This window comes from Panthera onca, chromosome E2 (assembly GCF_046562875.1).
Source record: "Panthera onca isolate mPanOnc1 chromosome E2, mPanOnc1 haplotype 2, whole genome shotgun sequence".
NCBI lineage: Eukaryota > Metazoa > Chordata > Mammalia > Carnivora > Felidae > Panthera > Panthera onca.
In genome coordinates, this window is record NC_138353.1 from 12633901 (window position 1) to 12651685 (window position 17785).

The 17785-nt window shown below is 46.5% G+C and overlaps 1 protein-coding gene and 1 pseudogene across 2 annotated transcripts; one reads left to right on the forward strand and one right to left on the reverse strand.

Annotated features, from left to right (window-relative positions):
* Nucleotides 1-17504, forward strand: ETHE1 (ETHE1 persulfide dioxygenase). 2 transcript variants are annotated; one of them, XM_078438360.2, is made up of 7 exons: nt 1-161; nt 538-682; nt 792-940; nt 14273-14402; nt 16542-16631; nt 17033-17149; nt 17317-17504. In XM_078438360.2, the coding sequence occupies exons 1-7, from the start codon at nt 81-83 to the stop codon at nt 17367-17369; spliced, it is 765 nt and encodes a 254-aa protein (XP_078294486.2). In that variant the 5' UTR covers nt 1-80; the 3' UTR covers nt 17370-17504. The 2 variants fall into 2 exon arrangements, with proteins under 2 accessions (XP_078294486.2, XP_078294487.1); XM_078438361.2 differs by lacking the exon at nt 792-940 and having other exon boundaries at nt 47-161.
* Nucleotides 15475-15587, reverse strand: LOC132676288 (U6 spliceosomal RNA; annotated as a pseudogene).
* Nucleotides 17505-17785: the final 281 nt, after the last annotated feature.

A 17785-nucleotide genomic window follows, 5' to 3' on the forward strand; every position in this document is an offset into this window, starting at 1 on the left:
TCCCCGCCCAGGTCAGCCAGTGGGCACCCGGCTTCCGCCGGCGCTGCGCCTCAGCTTGGTCCCACCCGGCCGCGAGCGCGATGGCGGGGGCTACACTGAGGTTCGCCGGGCGGCAGCTCAGCCAGCGCAGCGGGTCTGGAGTCCCCATCCTCCTACGGCAGGTGCGAGGACGCTGGACCCGCAACGGGACTACTGGGCGCTGGGCGGCGGCAGGGGCGGGACTCCGGGTTCCTTGAAAGGGAGGAGATCTGGGATCCCCGGGGCTTGGGGCCGGACTCCTGAGTCCTAGACGGAAGAGGCTGCTGGAGACCCTGATTTGGCGGGGGAGTGTGTGTGTGGGGGGGGTATTGGAAAGTTGGGACTCATTGGTTCAGATGGAGTAAGGTGCAGGGGCCCCAGACTCCCGACGCCGAGGGGAAAGAAGGGTTTCTGCTTCTGGATCTTAGGAAGAGAATCGAATCGAGGCTCGGAGTCCTGGGTCCCCAGTGAGTGGAAGTCTGGTTCTGCGCTCTCACCTGTCCCACGCCCCCTTCCCAGATGTTTGAGCCCAAGAGCTGCACCTACACGTACCTGTTGGGTGACAGAGAGTCCCGTGAGGCCATTCTGATCGACCCGGTTCTGGAGACAGCGCCTCGGGATGCCCAGCTGGTCAAGGAACTGGGGCTGCGGCTGCTGTATGCTGGTCAGTCTGGAGACCGAACTCCTGGGTCTGAGGGAGGAGGGCGTTGGGGGCTGGGAAGCCTGCGTCCTCCTCTGTGCCCTCCTGGACCTGGCCCTCCTTTCTCCCCCAGTGAATACCCACTGCCACGCGGATCACATTACGGGCTCAGGGCTGCTCCGGTCCCTACTCCCCGGCTGCCAGTCTGTCATCTCCCGCCTTAGCGGGGCCCAGGCTGACTTGCACATTGAGGATGGGGACTCCATCCACTTCGGGCGCTTCGTGAGTTGGATCCTGGGTCCCGAGAGGGTGGTGGCCTGGACTTCTTGGACCTAAGGGAAGAGGGGGCTGGGGGCTTGGGCTCCTGAATCTTGGGGTAGGAGGGGCCTCTGGCCTGGATTTCTGATCCCTGAGTTTGTCTCTGGGAGGAGGGCGCCATAAACGCAGGTGGGGCACTGGGGCAAGAGGCTGGGCAGGTGTGTCTTTGGCCAGGCCCCTTGAGTCAACAACATTTGTGGAGTTTCCTACCACCTTGGAGCAGCTCTTTTGGCCTGGCATCTCCATAAAAGTTGATCGAGGGCTAAAATTCTGAAGCCGGGGCTGAGGGAGAGACCCAGCGCTGTCTTCTAGAGCCGCTGTTGGAGGAAGGAGCCTCCTGTTGCCCAGAGCCAGGATCAGGGTGAGGCCATCGAGGCGCCTAGGGCACAACATTTAAGGAGGTGTCCGCCCTCAGGGCCAGGCAAGGGCAGGGTGGGCACCTTCAAGCCACCACCTCCTTAAATGTCTCCCCCCACCCACCTCCCCCCTCCCCCTGCCACGTGCCAGCTTGTCTCACCCTTGGCATGGCTGTTGCTTCACACAGGAAGGGTCTGAAGGTTCCTACCTCTTTTTCACTGTCACAGGCCTAGTCAGCAGATTTCCAGCCAGAAATTCAACCCAGAGCAATAGATAGAGGTGGAGGGGGGGGCTGGGGGAGGAGAAACACCTAACAAAGCTTTTGTTTTTCTGATCAGACTGGCTAAAGATACGGAGAGTCTGGCTGACTTTGGGGACAGAATGGTCAAGGGATAGGATGAAGTCTTGGCCTCCAGGTTAGAGGGTTTTGCTAAATGGGGATAGTTTATATGAGTCAGAGCATTTAGAGGAAATGAGGGCTGTGTGTGGAATCAGAGGGCTTAGCTACATGGATGTGGCCTCTTCATTTCAAGTCCTCTTCTGGAAGCGGGTAAAAAAAAAAAATGCACTGTACTTTTACATACACTGCACGTAATTGTCAGGTATTAGCAAGCACTTCTTGAGTTGAGAAGGCTTAGAAGAGTGAAAAACTGTTGGGATTTTGTGTCAAGATGAGCCCTTTGTTAGACTGACTGAATGAATGCATGCATGCATGCATGTTGAAGGGTTTAGCTGTGGCAAATTTAGCTTCAGTGTCTTTTTTTTTTTTTTAAGTTTATTTATTTATTTTAAGAGAGGGGAGGGGCAGAGAGAGAGAGGGAGAGAGAGAGAATCCCAAGCAGGAGCCACACCGTCCGCGCAGAGCCCGATGTAGGGCTCAGACCCAGGAACGCTGAGATCATGACCCGAGCCCAAGTCAAGAGTTGGATGCTTAACTGAACTAGCCACCCAGGTGCCCCTTCTGTGTCTGTTTTTTTTTTTTTTTTTTTTTTTTAACGTTTATTTATTTTTGAGACAGAGAGAGACAGAGCATGAACAGGGGAGGGGCAGAGAGAGAGGGAGACACAGAATCTGAAACAGGCTCCAGGCTCTGAATTGTCAGCCCAGAGCCCGACGCGGGGCTCAAACTCACGGACCGCGAGATCATGACCTGAGCTGAAGTCGGATGCGTAACCGACCGAGCCACCCAGGCGCCCCTGTGTCTGTTTTTTTAAACAACTTAATTGGTATAATTCACAAACCATCCAATTCATCCATTGGAACTTTACACTTCTTTTTTTTTTTTTTTTTTTTTTTTTTATTTTATTTTTTTTAAATTTTTTTTTTTTTTTTTCAACGTTTTTTATTTATTTTTGGGACAGAGAGAGACAGAGCATGAACGGGGGAGGGGCAGAGAGAGAGGGAGACACAGAATCGGAAACAGGCTCCAGGCTCCGAGCCATCAGCCCAGAGCCTGACGCGGGGCTCGAACTCACGGACCGCGAGATCGTGACCTGGCTGAAGTCGGACGCTTAACCGACTGCGCCACCCAGGCGCCCCGGAACTTTACACTTCTTAGTATATTCAGAGTTGAGTCCATCCGTCACCACAATTAATTTTAGAATATTTTTGTCACTTCCAAAAGAAATCCCACTCCCCCTGATTGTCACCCCAGCCCCCTCCCCTCTTGCCCCTACAGCCTTAGGCAACCATTAATCTCCTACAGGCTTGTGTATTCTGGGTATTTCATAGAGACGGAATCATGTGTTATATGGCCTTTTTTGACGCGCTTCTGTTGCTGACCCTACATGTTCAAGGTTCACCTGTATGGTAGCACCTATCAGCATTTCATTCTCTTTTATGGCTGAGTACTCTTCCATTGTGTGAATATACCTCATTCATTCATCCATCAGCCAATAGACATTTTAGCTCTTTCCACTTTTTGGCTATGATAAATGATGCTGCTAAAATACTCATGTACGAGTTTTTGTGTGTCCCTCCATTTTCATTTCTTTTTGCATATATATATATATATATATATATATATATATATATATATACACCTAGGATGGAATTGCTAAATCAATAATCACTCTATATATTTAATACTTTGAGGACCCGACTGACCGATATCCAAAGTGGCTGCACCATTTTATGTTCCCACCAGCAGCGAATGAAAGTGCTAGTTTCTGGGCATCCTTGCCAACCCTTGCTAGTACCTGTCTTTATGATTATTCAGTGTTCTGTGTGGCTTTCATTTGTGTTCTTTAGATACCTTTAGCGATGGCCACATTTTTTTCCTCCCTCATTTTATTCCCCCCCATTTTATGTATTTATTTATTTATTAAAAATTTTTTTTAAATATTTATTTATTTCTGAGACAGAGAGAGACAGAGCATGAGAGGGGGAGGGGCAGAGAGAGAGGGAGACACAGAATCCGAAGCAGGCTCCGGGCTCCGAGCTGTCAGCACAGAGCCCGACGTGGGGCTCGAACTCACGGAGTATGAGATCATGACCTGAGCCGAAGTCGGTCGCTCAACCGACTGAACCACCCAGGCGCCCCTTCTTCCCCCCATTTTAAAAGAATTGTAGCGTGCATGCTGTATGATAGAAATTGCACATATTATACATGTGCAGCTTGGTAATTTAAAAAAATTTAATGTTTGTTTATTTTGAGAGAGAGAGAGGGCACATGCAAGTCGGGGGGGGGGGGGGGACGGGCAGAGAGAGAGGGAGACAGAGGATATGAAGCAGGTTCTGTGCTGACAGCAGAGAGACCAATGCAGGGCTCGAACTCATGAACCATGAAATCAAGACCTGAGCCAAAGTCTGATGCTAAACCGACTGAGCCACCCGGGCACCCTGTAAATTCCTACATATGTTTACACTTGAGCATCCATTGCTAAGATCCAGATACAGAACATACCTATCACCCCAGAAGTTTTCCTTGTCTTTCTCCCTGGCCATTGACACCCCCATCAAAACACCATTCTTCTTACTTATTTTTTTATTTCTAATTTTTTTTTCCCTTATGAGAAGGACTTTTTTTTTTGATGAATTTTTTTAATTTTATTTTTTATTTTTTAAAATTTACATCCAAATTAATTAGCATATAGTGAAACAATGATTTCGGGAGTAGATTCCTTAGTGCCTCTTACCCATTTAGCCCATCCCCCTTCCCACAACCCCTCCCGTAACCCTCAATTTGTTCTCCATATTTAGGAGTCTTTTCTGTTTGGTCCCCCTCCCTGTTTTTATATTATTTTTGTTTCCCTTCCCTGTGTTCATCTGTTTTGTCTCTTAAAGTCCTCATATGAGTGAAGTCATATGATTTGTGTTTTTCTCTGACTGACTAATTTCACTTAGCATAATACCTTCCAGTTCCATCCACGTAGTTGCAAATGGCAAGATTTCATTCTTTTTGATTGCCGAGTAATATTCCATTGTGTGTGTATACACACACACACACACACACACACACACACACACACACATATATATATAGCACATCTTCTTTATCTGTTCATCCATCGATGGACATTTGGGCTCTTTCCATACTTTGGCTATTGTCGATAGTGCTGCTATAAACATGGGGCTGCGTGTGTCCCTTCAAAATAGCACACCTGTATCCTTTGGATAAATGCCTAGTCATGCAATTGCTGGGCCGTAGGGTAGTTCTATTTTTAGTTTTTTGAGGAACCTCCATACTGTTTTCCAGAGTGGCTGCACCAGCTTGGATTCCCAGAGAAGGACTTTTAAGATTTACAATATTAGCTCCTTTCTTCCTTCCTTCCTTCCTTCCTTCCTTCCTTCCTTCCTCCCTCCCTCCCTCCCTCCTTATTTCCTTCCTTCCTTCCTTCCTCCCTCCCTCCCTCCTTATTTCCTTCCTTCCTTCCTTCCTTCCTTCCTTCCTTTCTTGGCTGCATGCCTAATGTGGGACTTGAACTCACTACCCTGAAATCAAGAATCACATGCTTTACTGACTGAGCCAGCAGGCGCCCCTCTTCTGACTTATTTAATCACAGATTAGTTCTACGTGTTCTGGACCTTGTCAACAGGAGTCATACAATGTGTGTTCTTTTGTGCCTGGCTTCTTTTACTCCACACAATGTTGTATATAGTTGTAGTCCTTTCCTTCTGTTGCTATATAGCAGAGATTGGCAAACTTCTTCTGTAAAGGACCAGACAGTAACTGTTTTCGGTTCTGCAGGCCATATGGTCTCTGTTGTAACCACTCAGTTGTGTTGGTGTGAAAGCAGTCGTAGACAATGCATAAATGAATAAGCATGGCTGTGCTCCAATAAAACTTTATTTATGGCCTCCGAAATTTTCATTTCGGCATTCTCATGTATTATGAAATACCACTCCCATTTTTATTTATTTTTCCAACCATGAAAAAAGTGTAAAAACCATTCTTAGCCCTCAGGCCATACAAAAACAGGTGACAGGCCAAATTTGGTGCAGCAGCCATAGTTTGCCAACCCCTGATGTAGAGCATTTCACTATATGAATTTATGGCAGTCTATCCATTTTCCTTTTGCTGGTTGATTCCAGTTTTTGGCTATTATGAACTAATGCGACTGTGAGGGGTCCTTATACAGATCTCTTGGTGGACACTATTCTCAATTCCAAGGAATGGACTTTCTGGGTCATAGGACTGACATACGCTTAACTTGAGTAGAAATTGCCAGTTTTTTTTGAGCTGGTTGTATATTTTGCATTCACAGTGGGCCAGATTTGGATGGTTTCACTGCAGAAATAAATTTCTGTTTTAATGAGCAATGAGATGTGAACATTTCAGCTCCCATGAGGAGTGGCAGATTCAGAAAGTTAGTCTTGTTTGTTTAATATGTTAATTTAGAGCATTGCCAGATACTGATCCCCCAGATCCCACTTTAGAGATTCTGATTTAATTGTTAGGGGTGAACACAGGGAACCAGTATATTTTAAAAGCTCACAGGTGGGGTGCCTGGCTGGCTCAGTCAGCAGAGCTTGTGACTCTTGATCTCGAGGTTAAGTCCAAGCCCCACGTTGGGTGTAGAGATGACTTAAAAATAAAATATTAAGAAAAATAAAATAAAAGCTCCCAGGTGGTCCTCTTGTAGTCCAAATGAGGATTTCAGTGCTTCCTTCTATTTGGAACTATTTGAATTGGGGAACCCTCCCAACATTTTATGAAAAATGGCAAGCATACAGAAAAGTTGAAAGAAAAATTGACCGTGTACGTCGGGTCCATCCATCACCTGTCTTAATTTTTGACTCATCGTCAAGTTGTAGATATCTGTACACTGTCCTCTGAACATCACAACTAATGTCGTTTTCTTTCACAAAGGAAAGGAAGGCTGATGGAGGTTCAGAGTATTTAGCTGCAGTGGGAAAAGACATTTTGGGTTTTTGAGTTCAGAGTGCACAGAAATAGTGGTTGGTTATATCAAGATTAAGGGTTTTGTTTTGCTTTGTTTAAGTTTACTTATTTATTTTGAGAGAGAATCCCAAGCAGGCTCTGCGCTCACAGATGGCGGGACTCGAACTCACAAACCATGAGATCATGGCCTGAACCAAAATCAGGAGTCAGATGCCTAACCCACTGAGCCACCCAGGAGCCCCCAAGATGAAGTGCTTTTGAATAAAGGAGTCGTGGCATGAACCTGGGGACCAAATGGAATAGGAGGCAAGAGTTCGCCTGCCACCAGGGGGCAGTGTGGGCCGTGGGAACTGCGAGGCGAGTGAGCTTGCGGGGCGGGTCTCTTTCCTGTTGGTTCAGGGGATGGGACCGAGTTTGAGAAGCTACCCCTGCAGCGGGAAGCCCCCCCGGGAAGGAGCACCTGCTGAAAGGTGTCACGTATTTGCAGCACCGTGGATGGGAAGAAGACATGTGAAAGAATGTGCGGTTAGGCAGGCCTATGGAATCCCTGCAGAATATTCTGCCGCTGAGATTATCCAGTTTCAAGAACAGGTGACCTGCGTGAGGTCAAGATATTAGGTGCTTACCCCCACAACTTTTTTTTTTTTTAATTTTTTTATTTTTTTGAGAGAGGGAGGCAGAGGGTCTGAATGGCGCCCCTGAATAAAAAATAAATAAAACATACCTATTCAGAGATCCAACAAAATTTACTGCATTGGAAGTTAAAACTGAGACTTTTTTTTTTAACACAAGAATATCCAAGTACTCCCATCAGCCGTCAGAGCAGTGACGTCATCACCAGCCACGGAGCTTCTAGAAAACACCACCGAACTCTGATGGGAGAATGACAGTAAGGAGGGTGGAAGAAGTCTTCCTACTATCGTGAAAATAGTTTTCACCTCGCAGACCCTCAAGGTTCCCTTGACCACACTTTGAGAACAATTCTTTTACAAAATCTTTGTCACAGAAAATATACAATAATTCTGAAATCATTCTTAAATCCAGGCCATGAATCATTTTTAAGGCTGTTTTTAGGAACCAGGACCCAACGAGGTTCATGTAAATCTCGAACACTTTACGGCCACCTGGGTGGCTCAGTTGGTTAAGCGCCGACTCTTGAGTTCTGCCCAGGTCATGACCTCATGGTTGTGGGATTAAGTCCCATGTTGGGCTCTGTGATGAGCGTGGGGCCTGCTTGGTCTTTCTCCCTCTCTCTGCCCCTTCTCCTCTCACTCTCTCTCTAGATAAATAAACGTTTTTTTAAAGCTACAACAAATAATTCTACAATAGGTTCATACCCTTTCTGCACCATGACATTGACTTCTGAAGTTTCCGGCCTGTTGTCTTGTAGAACGTTCCACATGCTGGGTGCGTCCGGTTGTTTGCTCGTGGTGTCATTCAACTTCTTCTTCTTTGCTGGCAACTGGAATAGATGGTATATATTTTGATATCGGTTAGTGGTAATAATGAGAATTTAACAATAGTTAACAAGCATTGTGGGTTTGCTTCTTGCCACACACTGTGCTGAGGTCTGTAAGTGCATTTCCTCAGCTTTTGTCTGGAAGGATTTTCATAATCAAACATTGCTGCAGGCAGCAGGGAGTGGTGGGGCCTGTGGCAAATGTTAGGGTGTGTGTTCTGTGTATGAGGCGGGACACCCACTGCACAATTCGAGTTGATTATGCATGTTTAGGAATGTAGTCTGTCTACTGCCAAGCCTTCTCTCTCTTTTTTTAATAGAAGCTGCAAATATACGTTCTTCAGAAATCTTCCACTTTTTTTTTTTTTTTTTTGAGAGAGAGAGAGAGAGCACGCAAGTGTGTGTGAGCTGGGGAGGGGCAGAGAGAGAGGGAGACACAGAATCCGAAGCAGGCTCCGGGCTCCGAGCTGTCAGCACAGACATGGGGCTTGAACTCACCACCCATGAGATCGTGACTTGAGCCAAAGTTGATGCTTAACCTGCTGAGCCACCCAGGCGCCCCAAGAGAGAATGTTAAGCAGGTTCCGTGCTGTCAGCGTGGAGCTCGACAGAGCCCAATGCGGGGCTCCGTCTCATGACCTTGAGATCATGACCTGAGCCGAAATCAAGAGTGGGATGCTCAACTAACTGGGCCAGCAGACACCCCCGAAATCTTCTACTCCTTAAGGGTAGACTACAAATGCAGACTTCTCATAACTCCTGAGCAGTCCAAACAAAACACTTCTATGGCTGAATCTGGCCCTTGGGCCTTTGCTGTTTCTTCTCTGACAAATAGATCTCAACCTTCATAACCACATAGTGAGATCAGAAATATTCTCCCCATTTTACAGAGAAGGAAATATTTTCCCCCTTTTAAAGAGGGGAAGTGACTTGCCCCAAAATTACACTGAGAAAGTGGCCAAGCGGGGATTTGAACCCAGGAGGCCTTGTGGTTCCAGTAGATCAGTGTTTTGACAAATTTTAAAACATCATCATGATTATGTTACTTTTATTATACAGCAAATATTGTGTGCTGGGCATTTTTCTAAGTGCTTTACAGATACAAAATAATTTGATCTTTGTAATAGCCCTATGGGGTGGGACACTTATTATCCCCATTTTACAAATGAGTAGAGAAGCCCAGAGAGGTGAAGTGACTTGTGCAAGGACACACAGCTAGTAATAGCTGAGCCAAATTTGGAACCCATGTCGCCTGGCTCAGGAAACTGTTCTTGACCACTGGTCCATGCACCTTCGCCATGAGATGGGATGTTTTCCTTCTGGATTCGCCAATGAAACCTCCACTTCATGAAATACCACTTCCCTGTACTGTGTAATGGGCACCCTGAGATTTCTCACTGTATCCTATCCCCCTCCTTGCCCCATCCATCCTATTCCATTCCACACCTTTCTGCTCTTCTGTGTCTAGTGCATTTTATTTGCTTTTGTCTTATCCGTGAGATTCGTTCATATTCTAGTACATGGTTATAGTTGGCACGTTCTTATTCGCAGCCTGTGCCTCAGTTTCCTCATCTGCAGAATGGGCACAGGAACGGTACCTACGTCATAAGGGTGTGTGTGGACTGAGTGAGTTCAGTCGAGTTGAACACTTAGAAGAGAGCCCGGCACAGGAGAAGGGGTCAGTCAATGTCAGGGCTCTTGGAAATGAGTCGATCTGACTAATGGGTGAAGAGGGAAGGGTGTACCTAGCAGAGAGAATTGCATGGGCAAGAGGTGTGGAAAAACCTGGTGCTTTCTGGAAATGACCCTGGGTTTCAGAGTAGCTGGGCGTGTTGAGAAATGGAGGATGTTACAGGACCCTGGGCTGTGAAGGTGGACAGGCACCAGAGCAGGGGCATTTCAAAAGTTAGGCCGAGGACCCAGAACTCTGCCCTGGGGACAGTGGGAGCCAAGGAAGAGTCTTGAGCAGAGAGGAGCAGGTTTGAATCTGGGCAATAGAAACCCCCTTCAGGGTCATGCGGGAGACGGATGGAGGCCGGCGGGCCAGGGAGGATGCTGGTGGTTGTTCCGAGCAGGAGAGGATGAGGCCCAAGATGGGTGGGACGGTGGGAGGTACATGGTGGTGGAGGACGGATTCTAGATATTCCAGAGAAGGGAACGGCCAGGGATCCTGCTCACTAGCCAAGCCACCTGCGACACAGATTCCATCACCAAGGGCCTAAGGAATCTTGATCTACGTGGCAAGCAGGATTTTGCTCAATCGATATTAAAATCTTGTCCAATTTATACACATACACAATTACATATACCATATATATACTTTCACCGTACCATATAGACCATATAGATAGTTTCTAACTGTACTGGTTGTTCATGGCTGATGTCCTTCTGATTGGTCAATACCCATTGCTACAACTGTGATTAACTACTTTGAACACTACTCCTGATCATCCATCACAACATTTAGTTTGAAAGACACCCATGTCTTTTGTTTTAAAAAAATATTCAGAGATACAGGGTTAGTATCCAAAATCTATAAAGAACTTATCAAACTCAATACCCAAAAAACACATAATCGGTGAAGAAATGGGCAAAAGAGATGAATAGACACTTCTCCAAAGAAGACATCCAGCCGGCCAACCGCCACATGAGAAGATGCTCCACGTCACTCATCATCAGGGAAATACAAATCAAAACCACAATGAGGTACCTCCTTACACCTGTCAGAATGGCGAACATTAACAACTCAGGCAACGACAGATGTTGGCGAGGATGTGGAGAAAGGGGAACACTTTTGCACTGCTGGTGGGAATGCAAGCTGGTGCAGCCACTCTGGAAAACAGTATGGAGGTTCCTCAAAAAACTAAAAATGGAACTACCCTACGACCCAGCAATTGCACGACTAGGCATTTATCCGCGGGGTACAGGGATGCTGTTTTGAAGGGGCACATGCACCCCCATGTTTATAGCAGCACTATCGACAATTGCCAAAGTATGGAAAGAGCCCAAATGTCCATCGATGGATGAATGGATAAAGAAGATGTGGTCTATATATACAATGGAGTATTACTCAGCAATCAAAAAGAAGGAAATCTTGCCATTTGCAACACTGGATAGAACTGGAGGGTATTATGCTAAGTAAAATTAGTCAGAGAAAAACAGAAATCATATGACTTCACTCATTTGAGGACTTTAAGACACAAAACAGATGAACACAAGGGAAAGGAAGGAAAAATTAGATAAAAACAGAGAGGGAGACAGGTGATAAGAGACCCTTAAACACAGAGAACAAACTGAGGGCTGCTGGCGGGGTGTTGGGTGGGGGGTGGGCTAAAGGGGCAAGGGGCATTAAGGAGGACACTTGTTGGGATGAGCACTGGGTGTTCTATGTAAGTGATAAATCAGTAAATTCTATTCCTGAAACCACTGTCACACTATATGTTAACTAACTTGGATTTAAATAAAAATAAAATGAAATAAAGGCTCCTGAGAAAGAAAAATTCAGAGAGTACAGAAACAGACCAAATAAAAAGTGAAAGATCATCCCTTTGCTGCCACCAAAAGGTGTTAATTTGGTGCAGGATGCCTGCGATTTTTCCCACAAGCTTTTGCAAGGTCTGTGATTTTGCTTTGCATTTGTTTGGCATTGCGCATCTATCCTATTATATATGAGCTAGGAAGGTGTTTGGCTGAAAAACCAATACATGACTTAAAAAACCATACAGTGGCTTAAATAATCGGGTGTTCAATGTTCTCCTGTAATAGAGTCTGGAAGAAGGCAGTCATGGTCCGATTAAGCAGCGCTATCATTTTGGGGATTCTTTTTCATGGTTGCAAGGTGGTTGCTGCAGCTGCAGCCATCACACCTTTGTCCAGAACCAGATGAGGTGGGAAGGAGAGGTGGCAAACTCTTGTATCAGGAAGGGAAAAGCTTTCTCAGACGTTCTCAGACATTTACGGAGACCTTGGTGGCCAGAGAACCGTGTCAGAAGCCACCCAAGCTACCACGGAGGCTAAGGAAGTGCTTGGCTGGGCACACGGATGCCCCGAGCCGAACTGGAGACCTGTGAGTGGGGAAGGGCAGAATGGGTGCTGGGTGTGGACACAGGGTCTGCACATGGTGCCCTTCTATAATCTGCTGATTAGACTGACCTGGACCAGGATGCTAATTGGTGGGAAGGGTGCTATGTGAGCGGGGAACTAATCTTCTAAGTGGTTGTTAGATCATTAGGGTAACAATTGTTTTCTGACAGTTGCTTCCCTGAACTGAGTGTGGGAATTTAGATAATGAGGATTTTCCTGAGTGGGCGTTTTTTGCACATGTGTCGGAAGTTCTTAACAGTACTTAACAGCAGTAACTTTGAGAGGTCAGAAAGAGTGCACATTTGAGATGCTGGTAAACACTACAAACTTGCCCTCTGAAATGGCTACATGGAGTCATACCCGCGTCCCGGGGAAACAAAAGGGCTTGCCTCAAACACCCTGAGCAATACCCTAACAGTTGCCAATCTGGTACGTGAAAAGTGAGGGTTTTTAACATTTAAATCTCCCTCCTTTTCTCCCAAAAAAGGGAGGTCAAATATTATTTCAGATGGTTTTTGACTATTTGTTTCCTCTTCCATAATTGCCTCTTTTTTTTTTTTTCTTTTGTGCATTTTTCTTTTGGGAGTTTTTATTGATGCTTAGGAGCTGTTTATATATGATGGCTATTCACACTTTATAATACTTTCTTATACATGCTGCTAATATTGTCTGAGTTTTTTGTCTTTTAACTCTTATTTTGTTCTTTTCTATGATGAAGTTAAACTATGTGGTCATCCTTGTCACTGTTTTTCCTTATATGTGTGTGTGTGTGTGTGTGTGTATGTGTGTGTATAATCTCTTTATGTATTTATAAGATTATATATATCTTTGGGGCACCTGGCTGGCTCAGTCGGTTGAGCGTCTGACTTCAGGTCAGGTCATGATCTCACGGTTCGTGAGTTCCAGCCCCGCGTCGGGCTCTCTGCTGACAGCTCAGAGTCTGGAGCCTGCTTCTCATTCTGTGTCTCCCCCTCTCTCTGCCCCTCCCCGCTCATACTCTGTCTCTCTCTGTTTCTCAATAATAAATAAACGTTAAAAAAAGTCATGTTTTAAAAAAAGATTATATATATCTTTATATGATTTTATATATATTCTTATATACTCATAATATCCTTATATATTTTCCTCTAGAATTCTTTTTTCTCTCTCTAGAATTCTTACGGTTCTTTTAATGTTTACATCTTTAGTTTATCCTGAATTTTGTGTTTTACTTTTAATTATAAAATGACATGTTTTCTGTTTAAAAATTGTTAATGTAGGAAAAGCCTAAAGAAAAAAATATATTTTGAGTGAATGAATAAATTTTTTTTAAAAGATGACACTGTAGGGGCGCCTGGGTGGCGCAGTCGGTTAAGCGTCCGACTTCAGCCAGGTCACGATCTCACAGTCCGTGAGTTCGAGCCCCGCGTCAGGCTCTGGGCTGATGGCTCAGAGCCTGGAGCCTGTTTCCGATTCTGTGTCTCCCTCTCTCTCTGTCCCTCCCCCGTTCATGCTCTGTCTCTCTCTGTCCCAAAAAATAAAATAAACGTTGAAAAAAAAAATTAAAAAAAAAAAAAAAAAAGATGACACTGTACAAGTTTTTTTTTTTTTTTAATCTGCTTTTAGCACTTACCGGATATTTAACATATTTTTATGTCATTAAATATTTGTGTATAGCATCTTTAATTTCATTTCAATAACATAATTTTATTATTTAATTTTTTAAATGTGTATTTATTTATTTTGAGAGAGAGAGAGAGAGCGAGCGAGCAGGTGCGTGGGGGAGGGGCAGAGACAGAGGGAGAGAGAGAATACCCAACAGGCTCCATGCTGTCAGTGCAGAGGCAGACGATGCCTGGCTCGATCCCATGAACAGCAAGATCATGACCTGAGCTGAAATCAAGAGTCAGGCGCTTAACTGACTGAGCCACCCAGGCACACCTAATCTTTTTGCAAAAAACTATGCTAGCTAGATGTGATCCTGAGGTGGGATGGGTACTTCTGGGGTCAGTTTTGCCATCAGACCAGAGTCCTTGGCTTATTGATAACTGTCTGTACATTCCTTCCCCACCAGGCCTTGGAGACCCGGGCCAGCCCCGGCCACACCCCAGGCTGTGTCACCTTCGTCCTGAATGACCACAGCATGGCCTTCACTGGAGATGCCCTGCTCATCCGAGGGTGTGGGCGGACGGACTTCCAGCAAGGTCACAGACCCCCTTCTCCAGCCTGAGATCGTAGGATGGTTATGCGTGGGCCAGAGTTTTAAGGACCTGTTGTAAGAATGAATGAATGGGTGTTAGAATGACACCAGAGTTTTAAGGACCTGTTGTAAGAATGAATGAATGGGGGTTTTAGGTGGTCAGGATTAGATTCAAGAAGTTTAGATGCTGGAGTCGGGGAGAGTTAGAGTCATGGCCCTTGGGGGGCAGATGCAGTGGTTTACTGTATTGAGGGACAGTTAGATTCAAGGGGGGGCGTTAGTTATCTATCGCTGTGAAACAAATGACCCCAGAGTGTAATGACTTAAAACAATGATTAACATTATCTCGCATAACTTCTGAGAGTCAGGACTCTGGGAGTAGCTTAGCTGGGTGGTTCCGGCTCAGCATCTTTCATGGAGGGCACAGTCAAGCTAGGGCCTGGGCTGCCGTCATCTGAAGGCGTGACTGGGGCTGGAGGGTCCGCTTCCAAAGGTGCCTCACTCACATGGCTGGCAAGCTGGCTCCCACTGTTGGCAGGAGGCCTCAGTTTCTCACCATGTGACCTCTCCATGGGGGTGCTTTGTCTTCATGACCTGGCAGCGGGGTTCCTCCAGAGGGCATGATCAGAGAGATGCAACGGGCAAGCAGTCCGAAGCCCTAACTTTAACTTTTTCTTTTTTTTTTTTTTTTTTCAACGTTTTTTATTTATTTTTGGGACAGAGAGAGACAGAGCATGAACGGGGGAGGGGCAGAGAGAGAGGGAGACACAGAATCGGAAACAGGCTCCAGGCTCCGAGCCATCAGCCCAGAGCCTGACGCGGGGCTCGAACTCACGGACCGCGAGATCGTGACCTGGCTGAAGTCGGACGCTTAACCGACTGCGCCACCCAGGCGCCCCCTAACTTTTTCTTAATGACCTAGTCTCAGAAGTTAACCTCTGTCATTTCTGCAATATCCTATTTATTCGTTGCAAGTCACTTAGTGGAGACCACTAAGTCAAGGCGAGGGGAAAAGGATCACATTTTGAACACAAAAGTGTCAGTGAGTTTGTGGACATATATTTATTATTTATTTTAATAATATTTTAATATTTATGCTTCACGGAATTTGTATGTCACCCTAGCATAGGGGCCACGCTCACCTTTTCTGTATCATTCCAATTGTAGTGTATGTACCGCCCAAGGGAGCCCTTTTTTATTTATTTATTTTTTTTTAAGTAATCTCTACATCCAACGTGGGACCTGAACCCACAACCCCAAGCTCAAGAGTCACATGCTCTACCGACTGAGCCAGCCAGGCGCCCCTGTGGACATATTTTTAAACCCCGTAAGGAGTTTGGCTGCTGGAGGTGTCGCAGCGGGGAGGGGTGTGAGTTTGATTCAGGAGTTCGGCTGCTAGAGGGGCAGTTAGATTCAGGAGTTTCACTGTGGGAAGGGAGTTTAGTTTCAGAACCTCTGGGTGTGCCCGCCCTTCAGCGTGTGCGTGCGACTACGGGGCTGACACTAGATTGGGAGGATTTAGCTGCCCTGATAAAGACAGAGGAAAGATAGGACAACCCTGAGCTGGAAGTGTGTAACCAGAGCCCCAGGCTGCCTCTTGCTTCCTCTTCCTCTCCTCATGCCTCCGTCTGTGTCTGTCTGTTTCTTTCCGAGGTGCCTCATCTCCCATTTATCCACTCCTGGCACAGTTACGAAATTGAAGGATTGGGCTGACATGAATGGCGGGAATGATGGTCTAGAGAGGTTTGCCCCCGCCCCAATTGAGGACTCAGAGATTGTTGTTGGAACCATTCTCTTTGGCCTCATGTCTTCAGTTTCTTACCTTCTAGTCCAGCCTCCCTGCCCTGAAGCTTTTCTTGGCATCCCCAGGCTGAGGGCACAACTCCCTGGTGCTTCAGGATCTCACCCCAACCTTACTTACCACCATGGTGAATTTCTCACCATTCCTCAATTCTTCACCTATGCTGTTCCATCTGTCTAGAATGCCCTTTCCTCTCTTTCTGTGCCTAGGCAGAGGGGTCCTGGCAGGAAATGAGGGGGGGCAGTTTAGCTATGTGATTTTATCCTCCCACCCTTTTCTTGAAGGAAGGGATTAGAGGGCTCCTGTCCTGTTGATTCACTCCTCTGAACTTTCCCTCCCCAGGCTGTGCTAAGACCTTGTACCACTCGGTCCATGAAAAGATCTTCACGCTTCCAGGAGACTGTCTGGTCTACCCTGCTCATGATTACCATGGTGAGGGCTTCCTGGGGGAGGTATGGGACTTCCATAACTTTCCATTTGAGAGGGCGTACCAAACCGCTGTAGTCCTTGTGGGGCATGGAGACTACAATTCCTAGAAATTCCTCTGGCCAAAAAAGATTAAGTGCTTAGGTGTGCCGAGTGTGGATGGAGAAACTACAACTAGAATTCCGGAGGGCAGGAGTTTTCCTGGGACTTCCTTATAGAGCTTAGGGAAGGTGGGAAACTACATTTCCCATAGTGCCCTTTGAGGAGAGCCAGCGACCTCAGAAACATTCTGGGAAGAGCCTATTAGTCCCAGGCCCGAGATGCACCCTAAGCCTCCTGGGAAGTGTAGTCCTAGGAAGCCCCAGGCACTTGCCAGGTTGACATTCTTCCCCTCCCTTGGCCACTAGGGCTCACAGTGTCCACTGTGGAGGAGGAGAGGACTTTGAACCCTCGGCTCACTCTCAGCTGTGAGGAATTTGTCAAGGTCATGGACAACCTGAACTTGCCCAAGCCTCAGCAGATAGGTGAGCATTTGGGGGCCGGGACTGCTGGGTCTGAGGGAGGGTGGGGCTCAAGGGCCAGAACTCTAGTTTCCCAAAGAAGAGGGGCTCCTAGGATTTCTGGGTCCCCAGGGGGGGCGTGAGGGGTTCTGCTGGAGCCCTTTGTTTTAACCTTGGTTTCTTCCTTTCAGACATTGCGGTTCCAGCTAATATGCGCTGTGGGATCCAGACTCCCCTTTCCTGACCTGGCTTTGTCAGGTGCTCATATCCGTTAAGAATGCACTAGGTGGGGTACAGAGGGGGGCGCCATCACCGAAGCCTCTCTTCTTCCCCTCCCTCACCAGCCCTTGAGCTTCTTAAATAAAATTTAAAAAGTTTCTTTTTGTTTTGTTTTGTTGTTGCTCTGAATCTTATTTCTGTCCATTTTCTGGGGGAACCAGTTGGTTTTCTGGGCTGAGGTGTCTGGTCTAGAGAGGCCAAGGGGGTGAGCAAGGTCACTGAAGATACAGGGTGCCTGGAAGGAGGAAATTTTCCAACTCACAAGATCAGACACTCGTATCTGGGGCAGGGCTTCTCACCTCCTTGGATTAGAACACGGTCTTGAGTTTGAACCACTTCTACCTGTATGTAAGACCCAGGATAAGGTGCTCCACTTCTCCG

Bases quoted from the DNA above. Each gene is read 5' to 3' on its own strand.
- ETHE1 (XM_078438360.2), top strand. From the start codon at position 81: ATGGCGGGGGCTACACTGAGGTTCGCCGGGCGGCAGCTCAGCCAGCGC. The intron at 14,403-16,541 runs GTCACAGACCCC...TTCCCTCCCCAG, and splicing joins GCGGACGGACTTCCAGCAAG to GCTGTGCTAAGACCTTGTAC. The intron at 16,632-17,032 runs GTGAGGGCTTCC...CTTGGCCACTAG, and splicing joins CCCTGCTCATGATTACCATG to GGCTCACAGTGTCCACTGTG.